Below are 21,369 nucleotides of genomic sequence, written 5' to 3' on the forward strand. Positions count from 1 at the left end.
GTTATATAGTTATAGTTTTAAACTGCGGCCAACAAACAGACATCATTTGCAGTAATATGAACCCCTGAGTGGAGAGCTGTTTCCTGGTAAAAGTCCTCTGGTGTGTAGTTAGGGAAGCCACACACATAACACAACCACTGTGTCGTGAGCATGAGGAAGTATCCAAGGCCATCTGCAGAAACCCACTCATAAATGTAGAAACCCATTGTTCGCTCCGGGGTACGCGACAAGCAAGCTGTCTTTGAGTTGAAGTCAACATCAGCAACTCTTTCCGAGATGACGCAAGAACTGAGATGGCGACTCGGACTGAACTTGTCATTTATTAGCTGCAGTCCACATTGACTTATATTTGTTATTTTGGACGAGTGCCTGGATTGAGATGCAGTTATTTAGACGTATTGCTGAGAGCTAATGCACAGCGGGTCCAGTGGCAAACGTATCGACTGTATGCACGACTGCATCAATAATGTCATGAAACAGTTATTACGTCATCACGTTTGATGCGTCGATGCATGACACGTCGCTGTCTCTCTGTGGACGCGTCGCTCGTTGAGATCATCTTGAATTCTGTTTTTGTGTTTATTTCATGTTAGCTTGAGCTTAAGGGAGCAGCTGTCAGAGTGCTTGGGACACACTTAAAGGCATCACTTGAAATGCAGTGCGAGATAAAAAAAGAAAAAATAAGCAATGCCCTCCTCCCACGACCAAAGGTGTCTCTAAAATCAATAAAAAGATAAACAGGAATCTCACAGATTAGAATTTAAAAACACGCCGAGGTGAAGAAGAAGACATTTTAATTATTAGTGTGCAGAGAGAGCTCCTCACGGCAGCCATTAAAAGGAGAAAATATACACTAGGTAGCTTCCCACTAAGTGCTCCTGCAAGAGCCATGTCGAAACTTTGAAGTCCTTTACTGCCCAGGAAGATGTGTTAGTGTTCGGTAAATGAATTATTGGTTGGACTGGATCCTCGCCAAAGACAACCTTGCTGTGGAACATGATTGTTAATTAGGTCTCGATGTGCTTAAGGGCTAACAAAACTGCACAAGCACCTCATCTCCAACATGTAGCTGAGCTCACACAGACACTACAGCCGTATCTGGGCTTCCTTCAGTAACTTTACTTGTGCAAAACTCTTGACTAACTACCTCCAAATGCTTTGCCCTTTAGCATTAAAAGCAGTTAATGCATGCGTCAGTTTAGCCATATTTCATAAAATGCTAATATTCTGTTTTGCAGCCGGTAGGGAATTCATTTGTCTGTTTAATTTCACAGGTGCCCTTAACGCACCGATCAACAACAGGCGCCCGGTCGTGAACAGGCGGCGCCATCTGTGTGCAGGGTGTGCCAACGGCCCTGAAGTCCTCGCTCTTTGCCACCGAGCTCCAAGACTCCATTAAGAAGCCTGGGTCCATGCATCTTTGGTCCATCATTTATTTGGCAAAGGCAATTATAAAGCTCCCCCTACCCAAAGACAGCATGTGTGGCAGAAGACACGTCTCCTCTCTTAATCACTGGTAGTAATTAGTTCCTGCAAGCGGTATCATTAGGTATCAGCGCCGCCGCGGCCAGCGCACGTCTGGGACGACAAAAGGAGACGGAGGGAAAAAGAGAATCATCGCTGTAACGGAGAATCGAGGCGAGTTAGAATCCTGTCCAAAAACGTTACAAGGTTGTCCCACGAGGGGCATAATTCATCAAAGTGATTTTTCTTCTCTCTCCTTCTCCCGCCCCCCTCCTGTTCCACCCCTTGTCTTCTTTGCAACGTAATCATTTTCCTCTCACGGGGTGTGACATTCATAAAGGATGCCGGCGCATGTGTGCCGCGTCTTGCCAAAGTTTGGGATGAGATTTTAGAGGTGTATTTACAGTGCGGGATTGCCAGAGGTGAGTTACAGTGCTCCTCGGTGGACTTACCCTTCTAACTGTCCTTATTGCCTCGCTTCTTTTGCCCTGCTCTTCTTCTTTCCATACTTTTGCCTGTCAGCCATTGATCAGTTATCTCTAACCGGTAAGAGCCTTTGGCTGTTCTGACTTTGGAAGACCATGATCTCCGCACGTCTAGGACTTTAAGCATTTGTTGATTAAAGCAAATAAATGATTGAAGTTGGGACAAACGTGATTGATAACTATGACTCTGAACTCGGTGCTAAACAGCTGGATTGAGGGCCCAAACGATCCATTTTAGAGCACAACCTTTCTGACTACTAACCCTTCACAGCCTGGAGGGATCCGGACCCTGGGAGACCTCAATGCTCTTGGAGCCGGCCTGCACACAGCGCTATAGTTGTTTCAGGAGGCAAATAATGTTCTCATTGAAATATAACGTGTGTGTGTGATTCGGTTTATTGGATCGAGAGTTTGTTTCTCGGTGGAATTCCGGCAAGAACGCAGCTGTTCAGTCCCTTAAACACCTTTTGGTTTTCAGCAAAAATATCCTTTATTCAAAGTTTCCGGGGAGCCTCAGTGGAAAGAGTTGTTTACTTATAGTCTTTCGCAAATATGCTAACAAGCTGTCTGAACATACAAACCTTATCATCACGCAAACCTTGTGACTCGGTCCTCTCTGTTTTTCCTCCCCTCTGCAGAATCCCATTTCAATAATGACGCAGCACATTTTCATTCCGTCGACGCGCGAGTGCGGCACATGTCACGGCACTTTGTCAAATGTGTAGTGGAGTTAAACACACACACGCGCGCTGAGAAAATAGAGGTTTGGGGGGGAAAAGAGGGGGCTGCAAAACAAACATCATCTGACAAGTTTGTGGCACATTTGGTTCAGACAGTGTGATTCCCTTTGGATGTAAAGGAGTGGTAGCGAGGAGAGGAGGTGTGGGAGAGGAGGGCAGAGAGAGAGAGAGAACTCCGTCAGAACAATTGTTCTTCCATGTGGAAAGGTGACAAAAGAAAAGTGTGAAAGGGCTCACCAGAGGGAGGGGGTCACGGGAGAGAAGGATAGAGAGAGAAAAGAGACGGATAGAAAGTAAAGAAGGCTGCAAAAGAATGAGAAGGAAGTCAAGATGGCAGCTGGTAGGAGGGTTGCTATTGTGTAGATAACGTTAGTGCGTTGCATTAATAAAGGATCAATCCGGCTCCGGTCTCTGTCTTTACTCACGTGGTGCTGAGCCTGAACACGACTGCACCATCAGAAAAGCTCTCTGCTCCTCTGAAGCTCACTGGAGTCTCAGCAGTTTGAGTGAGAGAAATCAACCCTTCCTCCCGGTATATGTGTGTGTGAGTGTGTTGCTCGTGTTATGTTCTGGCAACAAACTCACATCCAGCAACCAGGAAGTGAGGAGGAAATACATCCTGCAGAAACACCAATGGATTCATTTCAGGGCTGTAGTCGTAGAGGTGCAATTGATTCGGCTAATGGTAGTTTCAGTAAACGTAAAACATTTAGGGGAAACAAGTCACCTTGCGCTATTGGCACAAACTCTCCCAGTAGTGAGTTTTTCAGCAGTTTGTGTTGACTTACCCCTTGTGGCCGAGGCCCTGTGTGTGTCTCTAAAGACTTATCTCAAAACTCAAAAGTTATTTCTATTTTCTTTTTTCCAACCACACTTATCTACGCTCTCATCTCTATGCTCGTGGATTATAGTCATTAAGCCCTGGGATAAAGTAAAGACGTTTACATGTGCGCCTCTCCAGGTCTATTTGTGTCATTGCATTAACTTCATATTCTAAAAGTTTGCTTTACATTCGGCTGTGTAATTGTTTGGAGGGCATCACTAAATGGTCAGCATGGAGATGAGCGGTGATTACATTGATCACATCTTTGATTTTAGAGGATTATTTCTCACAAACACTTTATTTTTCTCTCTCTCTCTCTCTCTCTCACACACACACACTCACACACACACACACACACACACACACACACACACCGTGTTACATTGTTACATCTGCTGGTCAGTTGATGCTCCCAGCAGTGGCATATCAGGCCATAATTAAGGCTCGCTGCACACAGTGTGGCAGTGTGGACAAACACTCTGTTTCCCCTTCTCTCTCTCTCTCTCTCTCTCTCACACACACACACACACCGAATCCCCAACTCCCGCTGAGAAACACTTAAGTGGGTGAGTCAGACCAGCGCTCTTCCTGTGCCTCACACACATAAACACTCAGCCAGCAGAGGCAGCGGCGAGCGCAGAGCCCCTGCCAGGTTATATGGAGGGACAGAGTGTTCTGAGTTACTGCACAGTGCAGCCACTCTCCACGGCAGCGCCATACAGAGTCCATAAAGCATGATGGATGGCCTATCATCATTTACCTCTTTGGTGACTTCTCAACGCTGTCACACCCCGCCAAGCACATGCAAGCGAGGTGAGACACACCAAAACAGACAAGGCCAGCTAAAACAAAGGAAAAGGCGATGCGGACAAAATGATGCTAGAAGGAGGATTTGAAAGTGACAGAGGGAGGGAAAGAGAACGAGGGATGAATGAGGGAGCATCTTTGATGTTAGCTAGAAGTAACACACACACACACACACACACACACACACAAGAACTTAACCATCCCCTGCCCCTTTCTCTCTTTTGATGACAGCACCCCACACACGTAGAGGCTGTATTTAGAGCATGCAAAATCTACTGTCTCCTCCACTCTTCTCTCCTCTCCTGCTCTCCATGCCACAGCAGGGGGAGAAGGGGGGAGAGAAAGAGAGAGAGAGAGAGAGAGACCGAAAAAGAGAGACGGAGAGAGAGAAAGAATGAACACCAGATAGCGCGATGACACAGTGTTAGTTTACATGTCAAAGCGGGTGGGACATCAACAATGGGAGCAAGAAAAGAGAAAGAGAAGGAACGTAGAGTGTGTGTGTTTGTATATGTGTATGTGTGTGTGTGTGTGTGTGTGTGTGTGTGTGTCAGGGTAAGGTAGTCTGTGGCTGCAACAGTAAATAACTTCCATGAGAATGAGTGCAGCCAGGGAGCCAGAGGCCCGCTGCACTGGAAGGGAGCCTGAATCTGAGCTCTTGGCTCTGAGGCCGTCTTCCACTCACTTACGTCTCAGCCATGGATGCCGTGTTTATACATGATATTTTAAATGGGTTTAGGGTTGCACTTCCAAAGAGTTGGGGGACTCACAGCGGATAGTCGAGGGGCCAAGATATCCTACTTTTGTTCAGAATCAGAATCAGAACCATTTATTGCCATGTATGTTTTCACATACAAGGAATTTGTCCTGGCGTATTAAGTGCATCACATTTAACATTTAACAAGTGCAATAAATGGGAGCATGAATGTTTACAATTAAATCTACAGTAGAATTAACATTAAAGTTAAAATAAAGTGCACAGACAACAGATAACAGTACTTTAAGGTAATGATAAATCCCACATTTCCCATCATGCAAATGAAGTATTTTTGGTCGGCTCTCCATCGGTGGTGACCTCATACGGCTTTCCAACTACACAACCCCTGTCTTTGCTCTAAATGTGTAGCATCCATGCTAACGCTCAGGTAACCCTGATGACATCACACGGGTTTGTTTTCTCAGAGTTGCCAGAGCTCTGTTCAGGGTTTTGTTAAAGACTCCTCAGCCGCGGGTCTGGATCACTGACGGCTGTTTCCAAAAGTGGAGAAACAACCGAGTCAATCAGGACGGGGACGCCATCTTTGTGCTCCTGAGCTAGAGATGCAAACAACAATCGCAACAATTACAGATGCTCACTCAAGTGACGTCAATTGAGTCTGTGTCAGCTGGGGTTCACGATTACAATATTGTAAACAAATAAATGAACCTGGGGGTGTGGAGTGAGGAAGAGTTGATTTGTGCTTCTCTGTGAGCTTCTCCTCCCGTCTCTTCTAACAAGGTTACCGCGGATCCTTGAAATGTCTTCAATTAGATTTTCAGAAATATTTCCCCATGGGATTCTCTAGTTGTTCCTTTAAAGAAATGGTTACGTTATTTCCTCTTGGCTAATCAGCGCTGTGCTAATTGATGCAGGTCCTCTGTAGACGCCTGTGAGGCTCACAGACTTTCCACACAATCATTAGTTTGCTGGAGGCGTTTTAAGTCCAGACTGCTCACTCGAAATGATCAACTTCCAACTCGCAGTATCAGACTGAACTGTCAGCGATTGAAATGCATCGTGGGTAATGTTGTCACTATATCCAAGGAAGAAGAATGCATGGAATATCACAATGTCTGGGTTTTCTTTTAAAAAATGTGAGTCTGTCAAAATGAAATGGGTGTGAAGCTAAAGTGGTGGAGTTATTCCAGTAAGTTTACTGTGAGGAAAAGATCTGGGATACTTTTAATGAAGAAATAAAAATCCTGCCTATTGAGGTTTTTATGCAGATGCTCACAGGGGCTTCATGTGAAGCTCCAGAGTGAGAGACTCTCCACAGTGTTGTTGATGCACAGAATATTTAAAGGGAAATGTTTCCACCAGATATCTTGCCTTGAGAGAGGGAGGAGGAGGAGGAGGAGAGAGAGAAAGAGAGAGAGAGAGAGAGAGAGAGAGAGGGAAAAGACTGCCTCTCTGGACAGTGCCTATTGATCTCCCGGCACACATCACCACAACTTTCACAAATTGCTATTGAGAAGTGACCTGTAATGCAATTACTGGCCAATCCGGGGCCTTGGCTGCCATCAATTATTAAAAGCTGCCTGAGTCGCGGCCCGCTATCCGGCCTCAGCCGGTGCGTCGTGTCATTATCACATCTGCCGGCCACCGGCTCGCCGGCCGCCGCAGCCGGGAGCGGAACAGCGACTTCCCTCTCTGTCCGACATATCCGACGATATGGCCAAACGAAGAAATTGAAATTGCTGCATTATACATTCCAATGACTGCAGTGAAGGTGAGGTGGAGAAGGTCACACACTAAAATGGATTTCGGTTTTTCTTGGCAAATTACCATGGAGCATGAGAAGAGTGGAGGAGTAAAATCTGTGGAGTTTGTTTCTGCTTTATTAGAACTTCTGTAGGAAGAAAAACAACATTAATATTGCAGCGTGGCACTGGTTCCTAGTTTTATACCGTTGTCAATATCAGCAACAAATCAATGGCTACTGTTTGTACTGGCGATGTCTCACTGTCTTCTAGTAATTCCTTTTATGTTTCCACCTTTCTCCACTGTTAGCTCTCTGTAATCACTTATACCTTCCTTGAATAGTTTCTGCCATGAGGGTTATGATGAAAGAAGACAGAGAAAACAGCAATGCAAGCATTGCATGATAATTGCCCTTAGCTTTGAATTGACACAATCATTTTTCTTTTAGTTGTTCTCATTATAAAAGCCCTTGTTCAAACCGGGCTTGTGATTTTTCCCTCCCTGCACTCATCGTGAAATCATTTATTTGTTGTCTAGCTTTACACCGAAGGAGCACTTAAAATATACCGCCACCAGAGGAGCGGCGCTGCAATCTAGACGCAAATTTAACACCAATTTTGAAAACCCGGAAATTCTATACAGCCGTTTCGGAAAACAAGGTATACCTAATGTTCATTGATTCAATAAAGAACCTTAAAGAGACTTCTAATTAAACCAAAGGGCTTATACTCCACTATTCTCAGTGAACTTTAATTTCAATTGGTGTGAGTGAAACTTACAGAAAGAACATAAGACTAATATAGAGAGCCGAGAGTACACAATGCAGAGTATGGTGGGCTTAATACAAGTTTTAAAGCCTGAGGAAAAAATTAAAACACCAAATGTTCTTTTTCCCACACTGACAACCGAGGGAGAGACATGGGAGTAAAGCAAGCCCACTAATGCACGACAAAGAAAAAGGTATACAATCTGGACCATCAAATTCCCCAATGATCAATAACACACACTCTAACAGATACATTATAATGTAAGTGTGAGTGATTTGTTGCATTTTATTGTTTACAGTTATCCGTTTCCTGTTCCTCAACATTTAATGTGCACGGTAAATTAACTGAAGAGGCTCCAGTAAACACAGCAGACAGCGCTGCCCGCGAGATGCAGGCGTATGGGCGAGGAGATGCAGCCGTATGGGCGAGGAGATGCAGCCGTATGGGCAAGGAGATGCAGCCTAACGACAAGGAGATGCAGGCGTATGGACGAGGAGATGCAGCCGTATGGACGAGGAGATGCAGCCGTATGGACGAGGAGATGCAGGCGTACGGACGAGGAGATGCAGCCGTATGGGCGAGGAGATGCAGGCGTATGGGCGAGGAGATGCAGTCGTATAGACGAGGAGATGCAGCCGTATGGGCGAGGAGATGCAGGCGTATGGGCGAGGAGATGCAGCCGTATGGGCGAGGAGATGCAGGCGTATGGACGAGGAGATGCAGCCGTATGGGCGAGGAGATGCAGTCGTATAGACGAGGAGATGCAGCCGTATGGGCGAGGAGATGCAGGCGTATGGGCGAGGAGATGCAGCCGTATGGGCGAGGAGATGCAGCCGTATAGACGAGGAGATGCAGCCGTATGGACGAGGAGATGCAGGCGTACGGACGAGGAGATGCAGCCGTATAGACGAGGAGATGCAGCCGTATAGACGAGGAGATGCAGCCGCATGGACGAGGAGATGCAGGCGTATGGGCGAGGAGATGCAGCCGTATAGACGAGGAGATGCAGCCGCATGGACGAGGAGATGCAGCCGTATAGACGAGGAGATGCAGGCGTATGGACGAGGAGATGCAGCCGTATGGGCGAGGAGATGCAGCCGTATAGACGAGGAGATGCAGCCGTATGGACGAGGAGATGCAGGCGTACGGACGAGGAGATGCAGCCGTATAGACGAGGAGATGCAGCCGTATAGACGAGGAGATGCAGCCGCATGGACGAGGAGATGCAGGCGTATGGGCGAGGAGATGCAGCCGTATAGACGAGGAGATGCAGCCGCATGGACGAGGAGATGCAGCCGTATAGACGAGGAGATGCAGGCGTATGGACGAGGAGATGCAGCCGTATGGACGAGGAGATGCAGCCGTATGGGCGAGGAGATGCAGTCGTATAGACGAGGAGATGCAGCCGTATGGGCGAGGAGATGCAGCCGCATGGACGAGGAGATGCAGCCGTATAGACGAGGAGATGCAGGCGTATGGACGAGGAGATGCAGCCGTATAGACGAGGAGATGCAGCCGCATGGACGAGGAGATGCAGCCGTATAGACGAGGAGATGCAGGCGTATGGACGAGGAGATGCAGCCGTATGGGCGAGGAGATGCAGTCGTATAGACGAGGAGATGCAGCCGTATGGGCGAGGAGATGCAGGCGTATGGGCGAGGAGATGCAGCCGTATGGGCGAGGAGATGCAGCCGTATAGACGAGGAGATGCAGCCGTATAGACGAGGAGATGCAGCCGTATGGACGAGGAGATGCAGGCGTACGGACGAGGAGATGCAGCCGTATGGACGAGGAGATGCAGCCGTATAGACGAGGAGATGCAGCCGTATAGACGAGGAGATGCAGCCGCATGGACGAGGAGATGCAGGCGTATGGGCGAGGAGATGCAGCCGTATAGACGAGGAGATGCAGCCGTATAGACGAGGAGATGCAGCCGCATGGACGAGGAGATGCAGCCGTATAGACGAGGAGATGCAGCCGCATGGACGAGGAGATGCAGCCGTATAGACGAGGAGATGCAGCCGCATGGACGAGGAGATGCAGCCGCATGGACGAGGAGATGCAGCCGTATGGGCGAGGAGATGCAGCCGTATGGGCGAGGAGAAAGATCCCCACACTGGCAGGACACGTTAAAGAGTCAAGCAGACTCAATGCAGGAGCAGCAGCAGGAGCTAAAACTATGACAATGCCTTTCACAAGCAGCTTATGGAGACACATAAATCTATGTAATATACGGGCTGAAGCAGGCGCACACAGATGCTGTTAACGCTTACAGAATAACTCCAGCTGCAGCAGCACATGTCCTCTCCCGAGTGACCATAACCACGGCCAGGCTGATACCACTAAGGCGCTATTGGGGTTCATGAAACAATCATGCAAGAACTGGATGGATGTTTGTTCTGCACTTGAACAATAAAGCGGGCATCAGCGAGACGTTTGTGTCAAACTTTCTAAAAATGAATCATCTGTGTCTGGAAATAACTTTTTATTTATTTATTTGTTGCCACTTTTCCATTCTGGTGAGTCCATGGAGTCGTCCTAAAGTGGCAGTAGTGGCATTAACACTTGTAAATGCTCAGTGGAGCAGAATGCTGAGGATGAAGACTCACTGGTGCGCTTTTTTTGTGTGGAATCAATACAAACTCAAGGAAAGGACAAGTTGATTTCAGACTGTGACAATAGCTCGAGCCAGCAATAGATTGAGATGCTGAAAAGAGCTATGGCACCTCTGCAATTTCTGAAAAAGGTGGACATGCTTTTAGAGCAAATACAAAAACATTGGGTTCACCCAATAATGGCACTTACTCAAGGTGTTTTGAATTGTTCAGACAGCTCAATCCATTCCTTCACAGAGCATGTCACACTTTTTTAGAACCGCTGGCTGAGAACTTCTTCTTTCCCGCCAGCAGAAATGCGTAGTACATTTACTTAAAAGGGGAGAATATATGTTATTTTAAATGATTATAGTCTTTAATACATCAAGACTTGATTCGACACATGTCTCAAATGGCCAGGGGAAACGGGGCATTTTGCTGCATTCTCATTTTGCATATTATTTCTTTTGCAAAACACCAAACTCTCCATGTTAAATGAAATAACAGTAAGATCAAACTGGGTCACTGCTACGACATTGCGTGCACTTTAGTGTGGCGTGACTGCATAAAGGTGTGTCATTTCACATATGGATCATCGGCCCAACGGGAAGCATGCGGCACTTCTGAAATGAGTTGGATTATTGGACTGAAGTGAAGTGCTGCCTGCAGACAGATGATTTTTTTTCTTCTCATTTGTACAATCTGCTCAAACTCCACTTGGCAATGGGAGGTTGTAACATCAGGCCTGAAGCCCAATGTTAATGGGAGCATTCAGACTTTATATGACAAAAGATGGTGTGTAGGCTTGTAATGATCTTTGTTACAATTATGGCACCATTCATGCTTCACCCCTTTAAGGGCTTTAACCAAAACGACAGTGTGGCCAAAAGTATGTGGACGCCCCACAGCTTCACAGGGTGAGGGTTGAGGATGTCATTTGAGCATTTCTGCTATAAAAAGTGGACATTTTGAAAGGTTCAGGTTTTGAATGTGAAGATCTGTGCTGCTTTGGTTGCATTAAAGTGATTACACCCACAGGTGCACTGGGCACCATGCTGGGCGCAAATCAATCAATAATCAATCAAACCAAATGGCCGCGGGCATTAATCTGCTGCTATGACAGCCTCCATTCTTCGAGGGAGACCTTGCACAAAAAGTTGTAAACTGGCTCCCATTCAGCAATAGCATTAGGGGATTTGGCCACGGACTTTGGGGCGATAACATCTGGCTCAAAGTGTCGAGGTCAGGGCTCTGTTCTGCCAGTCAGGTCCTTCCACTTTGTTGTGTCGAAAAAGGGAACAAACCACAAAATACAGCCCCGAAAAAAAAACACCCACACAGTGTTTGTGATCCAATAAAGCGCAGACCATCTGTAAAGACGATTAATGACGACTTTGACAAGTTCATCAACAAACAGTGGGATCTGTGGTTAACGCTGAATTTATTACAAACACTTCTTTCAGGAAGTCTTTCTAGTCTGCAGTCTGCTGGAGAGACTCATTTTCATTTTTATTGCCGGCTTATGACCGACCAGATTCCGGCTGCACACTGCCTCACTTAACGCCTCGTGGACTCTGGATACTGTTTATTCTTTTGTTTGTTACACCGACTACTGTCAGTGCCTGCTGCTCGTTCTTTGCATTGTTGACAGACTGAAATAAGTTGTAGAAGTTTACAAGAATCTGTTCTTTGTGAAGTACATGTATCCCTCCGTATTGACCCTGCGTGGTTTGGGCTAACACCGGCCTGTGCATCGCTCCAGCCTGCTCTCACTGACCGTGGATCCATTAATTGGAGTGCGCTATGTGGCAAGCGGTTTTCCTTTGGATCAGGGTGATTAGGATAGTTGATGAGGTGATGGCTCGGGGAGAAGGAGGGGGTGTTTTAGCTCCAGGGCCTGCGGCATCATTCATGTGGACGTGCAGCTATTCCTCCTACATATTGCACCACTAATCTAAATCTACAAGAAGGAGTGAACTACTGTATTTGTGCACGCTTATGGGTAACAAATCATACCGGAGCAGCGCCAACCCCTCCCTCCAAACACCCCTTCACCCGCTTCACCTGTGGAGCCTGGCAGTTATTGACCAATGAGGGCGACTTATTGAGAAAAAGCTGCCATGAAACTGGGCCGCAGCAGCCAATCAATGCCATAGATTTCTTGCCCTGGCATTATCTCAACTGAGAGAAAGGGGGGGTCGGAAAAAAGAAACAGACACAAATCAGTCGGTATGGAGGCACCTGGACTAGACCTCCCTAAGTCCACCCACTCTCTCCAACCTTCCTTCATCAACCCCTTCCTCTTCCTCTTCCTCCCTACTATTCATTTGCTTTTCCGTCTTGTCTGTTGTTTGTTTGCCTCTGGGCTGAAAACTCTGTGTATATGTGCTCCATTATGTATGTGCGTGCGTGTGTGTGTGTGTGTGTGTGTGTGTGTGTGTGTGTGTGTGTGTTTGTGTGTGTTTGTGTGTGTGTGAAATGACGCATTGATTCACAGTGTTCTATATTTTCCCATCTGGCTCACTATCACAGTGCAAGTCAATCGACACCCTATTTCTTTCCCTCTCCCTCTTTTACGTTCTCCCCGCTTCTCCCGCTGTGAGTATCAGAGCTTCATGTTTTTGAATGGACATGTTTACAAGCAGTGTTGCATCGCCGACACGGGTTTGTAGTGTGAGTGCGTCCTCAGTGTCAGTGGTGTGTCTTGTACCTGCGAGTCTGTTTCTATACATTATTCTAAGTTGGTATCTAGGAGTGCGTGCTCTTTTAGTGCACTGTGTGGAGGCATATGGTCGTGCTGTGTGTGTGTGTGAGGGAGGATTTGCTGGTGGGTATCTGTGCCCTGTGGTTTGTACACTCACACACTGCACTAGCTCTGCAACTCCACCCTGCGACCCACACACACACGCACACACAACTACACACACGTGCACACACAGAAACACGTCCTCCCACTAGTGAGGACTTTTGCCAGAATCAATAGAGGCTTTTTAATGCCTCTCGCTGTAGTACGAGTCTGAAACTGGAGCTCGGGATCACAAATATATTGCAGCCAGGGCCCAGCATGTGTAGACCTGTCTCACATCACTATCTCCAAAAAAAACTTCTCCATTATCGGCCCAATAGCTGTGCACTTTCACCGGTGATATCTTCCGTTATATATTCACTGTGACATGTGACAAACAGGCAGAAATCTTTGCAAAAAGTTGCAGTTATGGCGATCTTATTTATTTTTGCTGACTTAACTCTGAAGTGCTACAGGTCACTATTCAAAATAACAATCATATAAAAACCCTTGGACCAGGTTATATTCATTTTTTTTCAATGTAGGCTCTTCCTACCTAAAATTTGCAGTATGCTGTTAACATGCTTATGTTAGAGAAAATAGCCAAACGTAACACAAATAAATATAAGATCTGATTGGCTGATTTTCACCATTAAAGGACTGATGGGATCAGGAGGATTGGGACATCGATACCTTTTCATATTTTTATTTCACCTTTATTTAACAAGCGAACACATTCATATGTACAATGGCAGCCGTGCCCTCCTCTCTTTCTGTCAGAGTTCAGGACTTACTGAAGCCTTTATTTCTCCAACACAAAACATTAACAACAGCCACTCCAAACAGAGTCGCTGGCATTTCGCCCCCTGGGGCCAATTAAAATGTATTCCTGAAATGTTTTGAATGTCCTCAAACAATGCAGCGGTTTCTGTGTCAGAAGAGTTGATTTAATTACGTGAGCAGAAACTTCCACACCATCAGCATAAATCATAAATCTGCGTGCCTGTAGTTTGTAAAGCGCTATAATGGAATGAGGGATCTGAAAACAATTTGTCATCTATCACGAATAGTTCAATGTCAGTGTCACTTTAACATCAGTATTTTGGTTGTCGCTTGTTTACCCAATGTCTCTCCTGACACCACACACACACACACACACACACACACACACACACACACCCTGAGTACTTTCTCTGAGCTACACCAACAGCGTACAGCCATGCTTACAGGGCATTTCCTCTAGGAAGCCGAATCCCCTCTTCTCTCGGCTCACCTGGCAGCAAAAGAAAAAAGATGGCAGAAAACTTTTTAAATGTGAGGGCTGGGGAGCAACTTTGACAATAAAACGCGCATCAGGATGCGAAGAGAAGGGGAAAGAGGCTTTAAGGGATTTCATTTGCAGGGTTTGGGTTGTGTTGGCCTGTGAGTGTGGGATTGATAAAGAAAGGAAGGAGGAAAGAGGTAGTGTTGTGCCATAAAACCTCCCACTGTTTCCACAGGCCCAAGTCCTCGCTCTGTTTTGCCGGCTTTACCTCCACCAGCAGCCACAGACAGCCTCTGCCCCTCTGAGCGCTCTTCTTCAGGGTTAGTTGAGCATCTAGGTCTGTCCTGTGGCATTACCTTCCTTTACTTAACGCTCACCATCGATCAAATGCAAACCTGAGATTGTCCTCCACTGGCAAAGGCATTGCCAATTAGCATCTCCTTCTTAAGCGATGTTGATCGCAAGTGACTGATTAAATGTTGTTGGTGCATCACTGTGTAGCGTGTGAAACCAAATACAGTCTCTTTCCCTTAAAGATGTAAAGACAGAATCCTTAAAAAGGTTGTTTTTGTGCCCATATCTGGTCCGTGTCAAACAATAGCAACAAAGGCAAAAACATCAATCGGCAGCATATTTTGTGTGAACACAAAATCGCATTCTGGTTTTGGCCAAATATTTAATCTCTCCTCCTCTCTTTCTCTCCCTCCCTCTTTTCTTTCTGAATAATATCCCACTGCGAAGTGAAGAAAAAAAAAAAACAGAGAGCACCGATCCCCACTCCTCCGCTCTTCTCGGCTGCACGTCTGTGATGTCATAATCACTCACATCAAAGGCTGTGCGCTCAACACGGCGACTGTCAGCTTCCCTGGAGGCGTCATTAAAAACGAACAGAGCAAACCGAGCCGGGCCTGACAGAGACGCATCAAAACTTCCTCACGCGCACGTGCGCACACACGGCAGCGGGGGGATGCGTGTGCGCGCAGGTGTGTGCACACTCAAGCAAACTGAAATGTATTACAGACACACACACACACACACACACGGCAACACACACATATGTAATCATCAAATCATGTATCCGCAAAAGAAAATGCTCGCAATGCATATCATTCGTCACACACACACACACACACACACACACACACACACACACACACACGCTAATAATTGAATATCTACCTCTTCTTTAACACTATGTCAAACATTCCCCGTCCCAGCGTGTGTGACTGGGAGCCGAGCATTCAAAGGAGACATGCGTTGCTTCCAGCTGCATCGTACATGTGAGTGGCAACATCCACAGCATGTGAGCGTCTGTTGTGAAGATATGCCGCCGCGATGTACGTTCATGATGTATGTTCATGATGTATGTTCATGATGCACGTTCATAATATACGTTCATGTTGCACGTTCATGATGCACGTTCATGTTGCACGTTCACAATGTACGTTCATGTTGTACGTTCATGATGTATGTTCATGATGCACGTTCATAATATACGTTCATGTTGCACGTTCATGATGCACGTTCATGTTGTACGTTCATAATGTACGTTCATGATGTACGTTCATGATGCACGTTCATGATGCACGTTCATGATGTACGTTCATGATGCACGTTCATGATGCACGTTCATGATGTACGTTCATGATGTACGTTCATGATGTACGTTCATGATGTACGTTCACGATGCACGTTCATGTTGCACGTTCATGATGTACTTTCACGATGCACGTTCATGTTGCACGTTCATGATGTACGTTCATGATGCACGTTCATGATGTACGTTCATGATGCACGTTCATGATGCACGTTCATGTTGTACGTTCATTATGTACGTTCATGATGTACGTTCATAATATACGTTCATGATGCACGTTCATGATGCACGTTCACGATGCACATTCATGATGCACGTTCACGATGCACGTTCATGATGTACGTTCATGATGCACGTTCATGATGCACGTTCACGATGCACGTTCACGATGTACGTTCATGATGCACGTTCATGATGTATGTTCATGATGCACGTTCATAATATACGTTCATGATGCACGTTCATGATGCACGTTCATGTTGTACGTTCATTATGTACGTTCATGATGTACGTTCATAATATACGTTCATGATGCACGTTCATGTTGTACGTTCATTATGTACGTTCATGATGTACGTTCATAATATACGTTCATGATGCACGTTCATGTTGTACGTTCATTATGTACGTTCATGATGTACGTTCATAATATACGTTCATGATGCACGTTCATGATGCACGTTCACGATGCACATTCATGATGCACGTTCACGATGCACGTTCATGATGCACGTTCATGATGCACGTTCATAATATACGTTCATGATGCACGTTCATAATGTACGTTCACGATGCACGTTCATGATGTACGTTCATGATGTACGTTCATGTTGCACGTTCATGATGTACTTTCACGATGCACGTTCATGTTGCACGTTCATGATGTACTTTCACGATGCACGTTCATGATGTACTTTCACGATGCACGTTCATGTTGCACGTTCATGATGTACGTTCATGATGCACGTTCATGTTGTAGTTCATGATGTACGTTCATGATGTACGTTCACGATGCACGTTCATGATGTACGTTCACGATGCACGTTCATGATGCACGTTCACGATGCACGTTCACGATGCACGTTCACGATGCACGTTCACGATGCACGTTCACGATGCACGTTCATGATGCACGTTCATGATGTACGTTCATGATGCACGTTCATAATATACGTTCATGATGCACGTTCATGATGTACGTTCACAATGCACGTTCATAATATACGTTCATGATGCACGTTCATGATGCACGTTCACGATGCACATTCATGATGCACGTTCATGATGCACGTTCATGATGCACGTTCACGATGCACATTCATGATGCACATTCATGATGCACGTTCATGATGTACGTTCATGTTGCACGTTCATGATGTACTTTCACGATGCACGTTCATGATGCACGTTCATGATGCACGTTCATGTTGTACGTTCATGATGTACGTTCATGATGTACGTTCACGATGCACGTTCATGATGTACGTTCACGATGCACGTTCATGATGCACGTTCATGATGTACGTTCATGATGCACGTTCATGATGTACGTTCATGATGCACGTTCATGATGCACGTTCACGATGCACGTTCATGTTGCACGTTCATAATGTACGTTCACGATGTACGTTCACGATGCACGTTCATGATGCGCGGCCGTGTTGCAGAGCGGGCACATAATTGTACAGAATAGCCTGCATCCACCAGCTTTTCATCCCTCTGTGGCTGTTTCTCACACACTTGCCCACACACGTGGAAGCATGCAAACACACACACACACACACACACACACACACACACACGCACACACTCGTTTACACAAACAGGAGGACTATAAATAGTATGCCTATGATGCGATGCTGTGTGTGGTTTCTCCCTATGGGTTTGTGTGTGTGTGACTGTCAAAGTGAAGAGAGAGAGAGGCAGTGAAAGGGAGGGTGGGGGAGGAAGAGGATGGATATTTAAGAGAAAGAGGGGCTGTGCTCATGTCTGGTGTACAGCCAGTGATAAACAGAATATGACAAGCATGGCAAAGACAGTCGGTCCCCTTTGATTTGAAATGAATCGAAGGCAATACACGTGAAAGATAAACATCTGTGTGTGTGTGTGTGTGTGTGTGTGTGTGTGTGTGTGTGTGTGTGTGTGTGTGTGTCGCACCAGAGTGAATCCAAGAGGTGTCTTTGTATGATTTTGTTAGTGGGTCGACATGACGTTCCTCCTCGTGTATGACTTACCCCTGGCAGGGTCTTCTGCTCGTGCAATGCATTCTGGGCTTTCAGGGCCGACTCTCTGGCACAGTAGGTGAGGAAGGCACAGCCTGAAAAACAGCAAGAGAGAGAGAGATGGTTACGTTATGTGGACAGGGGAAAGGGAAGGAGAGAGAAACAGGGCCGCACACACACACACACACACACACACACACACACACACACACACACACACACACACACACACACACACACACACACACACACAGAGTAAGCCTGCAGCCATAGCTCTGAAACTCTGTCTACATTGCCGCTCTGGGAATTCACTCGTGTGTGTGTGTGTGTGTGTGTGTGTGTGTGTGTGTGTGTGTGTGTGTGTGTGTGTGTGTGTGCAAAGTGAACAGCATTTCAGCGACTGAACAAATGGAACATTTCTCTGTACACAAACGCAATCCGTATGCATGCAACAATAAAAAAAAACATGAAAGGTGAGACCAAAAATCACGACTTGAGAGATGTGAGGATTTGTGCTTTCTGCTGCGTGAGAGACATTCTGCAAAAACACATCAAATCTGACTGAGCTTCCTCCCTGGCAGTCTGAACTAGCAGTTATCCATTCGTCCATCGCACTCCTCTGGCTGCTGTGACAGGGATAGACATTTCCCTGACAGCTTCTCTCTCTCTCTTGGTTCCCCCCCTCCTCCTTCATTTCTTCGTCTCTCTGCTCCATATGTTCCGAGACTACCCACAATCCTCGGTTTTGTTAGCACCTGGGCTGACATGTGGGGGTGGAAGGAAGATGGAGACGCAGGAGGCGAGGAAGAAGAAGAAGAAGAAGAAGCCGTTGGGGAACGCGTGAGCCGCTCCCTCGCCGCCCCCTGTTGACAGCGAGGCGCACGCCGCTGACAGACTGTCAATCTGCAGATCACGGCTAATGATTCATGTGTTTGACAGTTTAATAAAACACTTACATAGACAATTGCACAATAGGCTGCGGTGACATGATTCGATTTGAGGAGAAATATTTTTCGCATGTTTGCAGGTGTTCTGTTTTTTTCTTCCGACTCTGAAAAACAATTTAAATTCAATTCAATAAAATTCAGTGGAAGAAAGAAAATGAAATCATACACACGGGACAATTAGTTTGCACAGTGAGGATATTAGCAGCCATGTGGAGCATTTGAAGGCTCCTTTAGTGAACAATGAGGTAGACACAAACACTGGAGCTGCAAGAACAATTTCCATTTTTTTGGGGGATCACAGAAGTCTCCTTGCAGACGTTGACAAACCGCTCCACACAAAGAGACAAAAGGACCAGAGTTTGTTCTGGGAACATCAAGGTCTCACTGTCGACGATTAACACACACCCCTCCCCCCATAGCACACAGCCACGCCGCAGTTTAAAGCACTTATCTCTTCCCAGTTAGGCTTTGTTCTTCTTGCATACTGGGGGCTATTTATTGTTAAGGGCAGCACCATGTACTGTATGTAGAAGCAGCACGCCTCTCTTCCTCTCGGCTCCGTGTCTTTAACCCCCGGGTCGTCCTGATGGCGGGACGCTGGGGAGCTCCGCCTGTTGGTGTTTTTAATTAACGGGCCTCTCTCTCATTAGGCGGAGAGGGAGCCGGCCGCTGACAGCTTGGCTACCTCCCCGTCCTCTCAGGGCCTGTCGTGTTAACGCTACATGCCGGCGCCGTCCCGAAGGAAACACGCGCGAGCCTCTGATGCACACGCCTGACACTCATTTGCATGTTTGGAGAACGGGTACCCTCAGCATCCCGCGTGCTCAGTGCTGGAGGAAGGACTGATTCAGCAATACCACAATGTAAATCTACCTCCTGTCAGACGAGGTCAAACATCATCCCACCCCTTCTTAGAAATTACATTTATATACAAAAATTACAAATGCAGCCATTACTATAAATGCAATGACCACTGGATTTAATTTTCTATCAACGTAAACAAAGAAAATTAGCTAATTCACATATTTGCCAAGTTGCAAAATGTTGACACTGAATGTGTCAGAAGATAAGTGGTCGAGAGACGAGTCCTGTGCTAAAGGTATTATGACAATAAATATATGAATAAAATCAGCCTCATACAAATCAATATTCTTATTTTAAAATTACAACTTTCCATGACGTACCCCTGGTTGAGGATCACTGCATTTATCTACAGAACCCCTCAGACTCGGCTCTAGAAGCTCAGTATCTCCTAAAAAGACAAGGTACAACCCCATATATAAGTTTACAACTAAGTTAGAGAAACCCTGTGAATAGAATTCTTTGAATATATTGTTTTGTAACATATCCGTATGTTGGCTTGAATTTTGGGTTGACACGATTGACTGACGATGCCTTTGAAAGTGTTGCATGGTTGTTTTGATTGCTTTGTTTTCTTATTTTTACTTATTTACCTGCTTACATTTTTTATTTGCTTCTTTTTAAGGCCCTACTTGGCCAGATGCATGGCTAATTTCTTATATTCTTTCATATTTTTGAAGGTTGTATTTCTGTTAAATTGTAAAAATACCTAAATAAAATATCAGGTATAAAAAAAAAGAACCCGTCAGACTCAATATGAACGTCCTATGTTGTATTAAAGAAATCGTAATCTTCAAATTAGCGACTATAGCTTGAAAATATACATTGTGGACTAAAACAAAAATATTTTCCTCTGATGTGTAGTGAAGTAGAAAGAGTACACAACTAAAAGTAAAGTACAACTACCTCAACATTGTTGTACTTTTATTTACTAATTCAACCCCGGAGGGCACACGCACACGTATGTAGGGGAAATGCTAATGCAGTCACACACACACACACACGAGAAGTGACAGTCAACAAACGTTCAATTTATCATCATTGTCACAAGTCAGATGCTGGCAGCGGCTCCAGTATCTGACTAAGACCCATATTGGCCCAGGAGAGAGAGATAAGCTGTTTGTTTCTGCTGTCAATGCTGCCAATTTGGATTCCCATCACTTCAAATTCAAATCAACAGCAGCGCAGAGGGGATCTGAGAGAATGTGTGTGTGTGTGAGATGGGAGAGAGAGAAAGAGGGGGAGGAGAACAGCAGAGAGGAAGAGCAGAAGAGTGAGGCTGCTCGGTGAGAGAGAGAGGAGATAAGATCACCTAGCTTCTGTGAACACCATCCCCCTGTGTCCTACACTCGCTCCTTATCTCAACCGCTGCAGACACCCTAAAGGGACACACACCCACCGAGAGGGAGAGAGAGGGAGACGGGGAAAGAGTGAGAGACAGCGAGAGAAGGAATGTGGAGAAGAAAAAAGGGAGAAGATGAAAGAAAGCAACAAGGGAACGGTGGAGACTGTGAATACCGACTGGTGGGTGGAAGAAGAAAAGACACCAGCT

The 21,369-nt window shown here is 45.9% G+C and overlaps 1 protein-coding gene across 5 annotated transcripts in view; it reads right to left on the minus strand.

Annotated features, from left to right (window-relative positions):
- Positions 1-21,369, minus strand: part of celf4 (CUGBP, Elav-like family member 4) — a gene marked incomplete at both ends in the record, with an annotated part of 73,064 nt that overhangs the window by 34,510 nt on the left and 17,185 nt on the right. For all 5 annotated transcript variants that reach the window (XM_079218515.1, XM_079218517.1, XM_079218513.1 and 2 more), the window contains one exon: positions 18,022-18,104. In XM_079218515.1, the coding sequence (XP_079074641.1) occupies positions 18,022-18,104 (83 nt within the window). The remainder of the gene's footprint in view (positions 1-18,021; positions 18,105-21,369) is intronic.

Source organism: Taurulus bubalis (genome assembly GCF_910589615.1).
Source record: "Taurulus bubalis genome assembly, chromosome: 5".
NCBI classification, from domain to species: Eukaryota; Metazoa; Chordata; class Actinopteri; order Perciformes; family Cottidae; genus Taurulus; species Taurulus bubalis.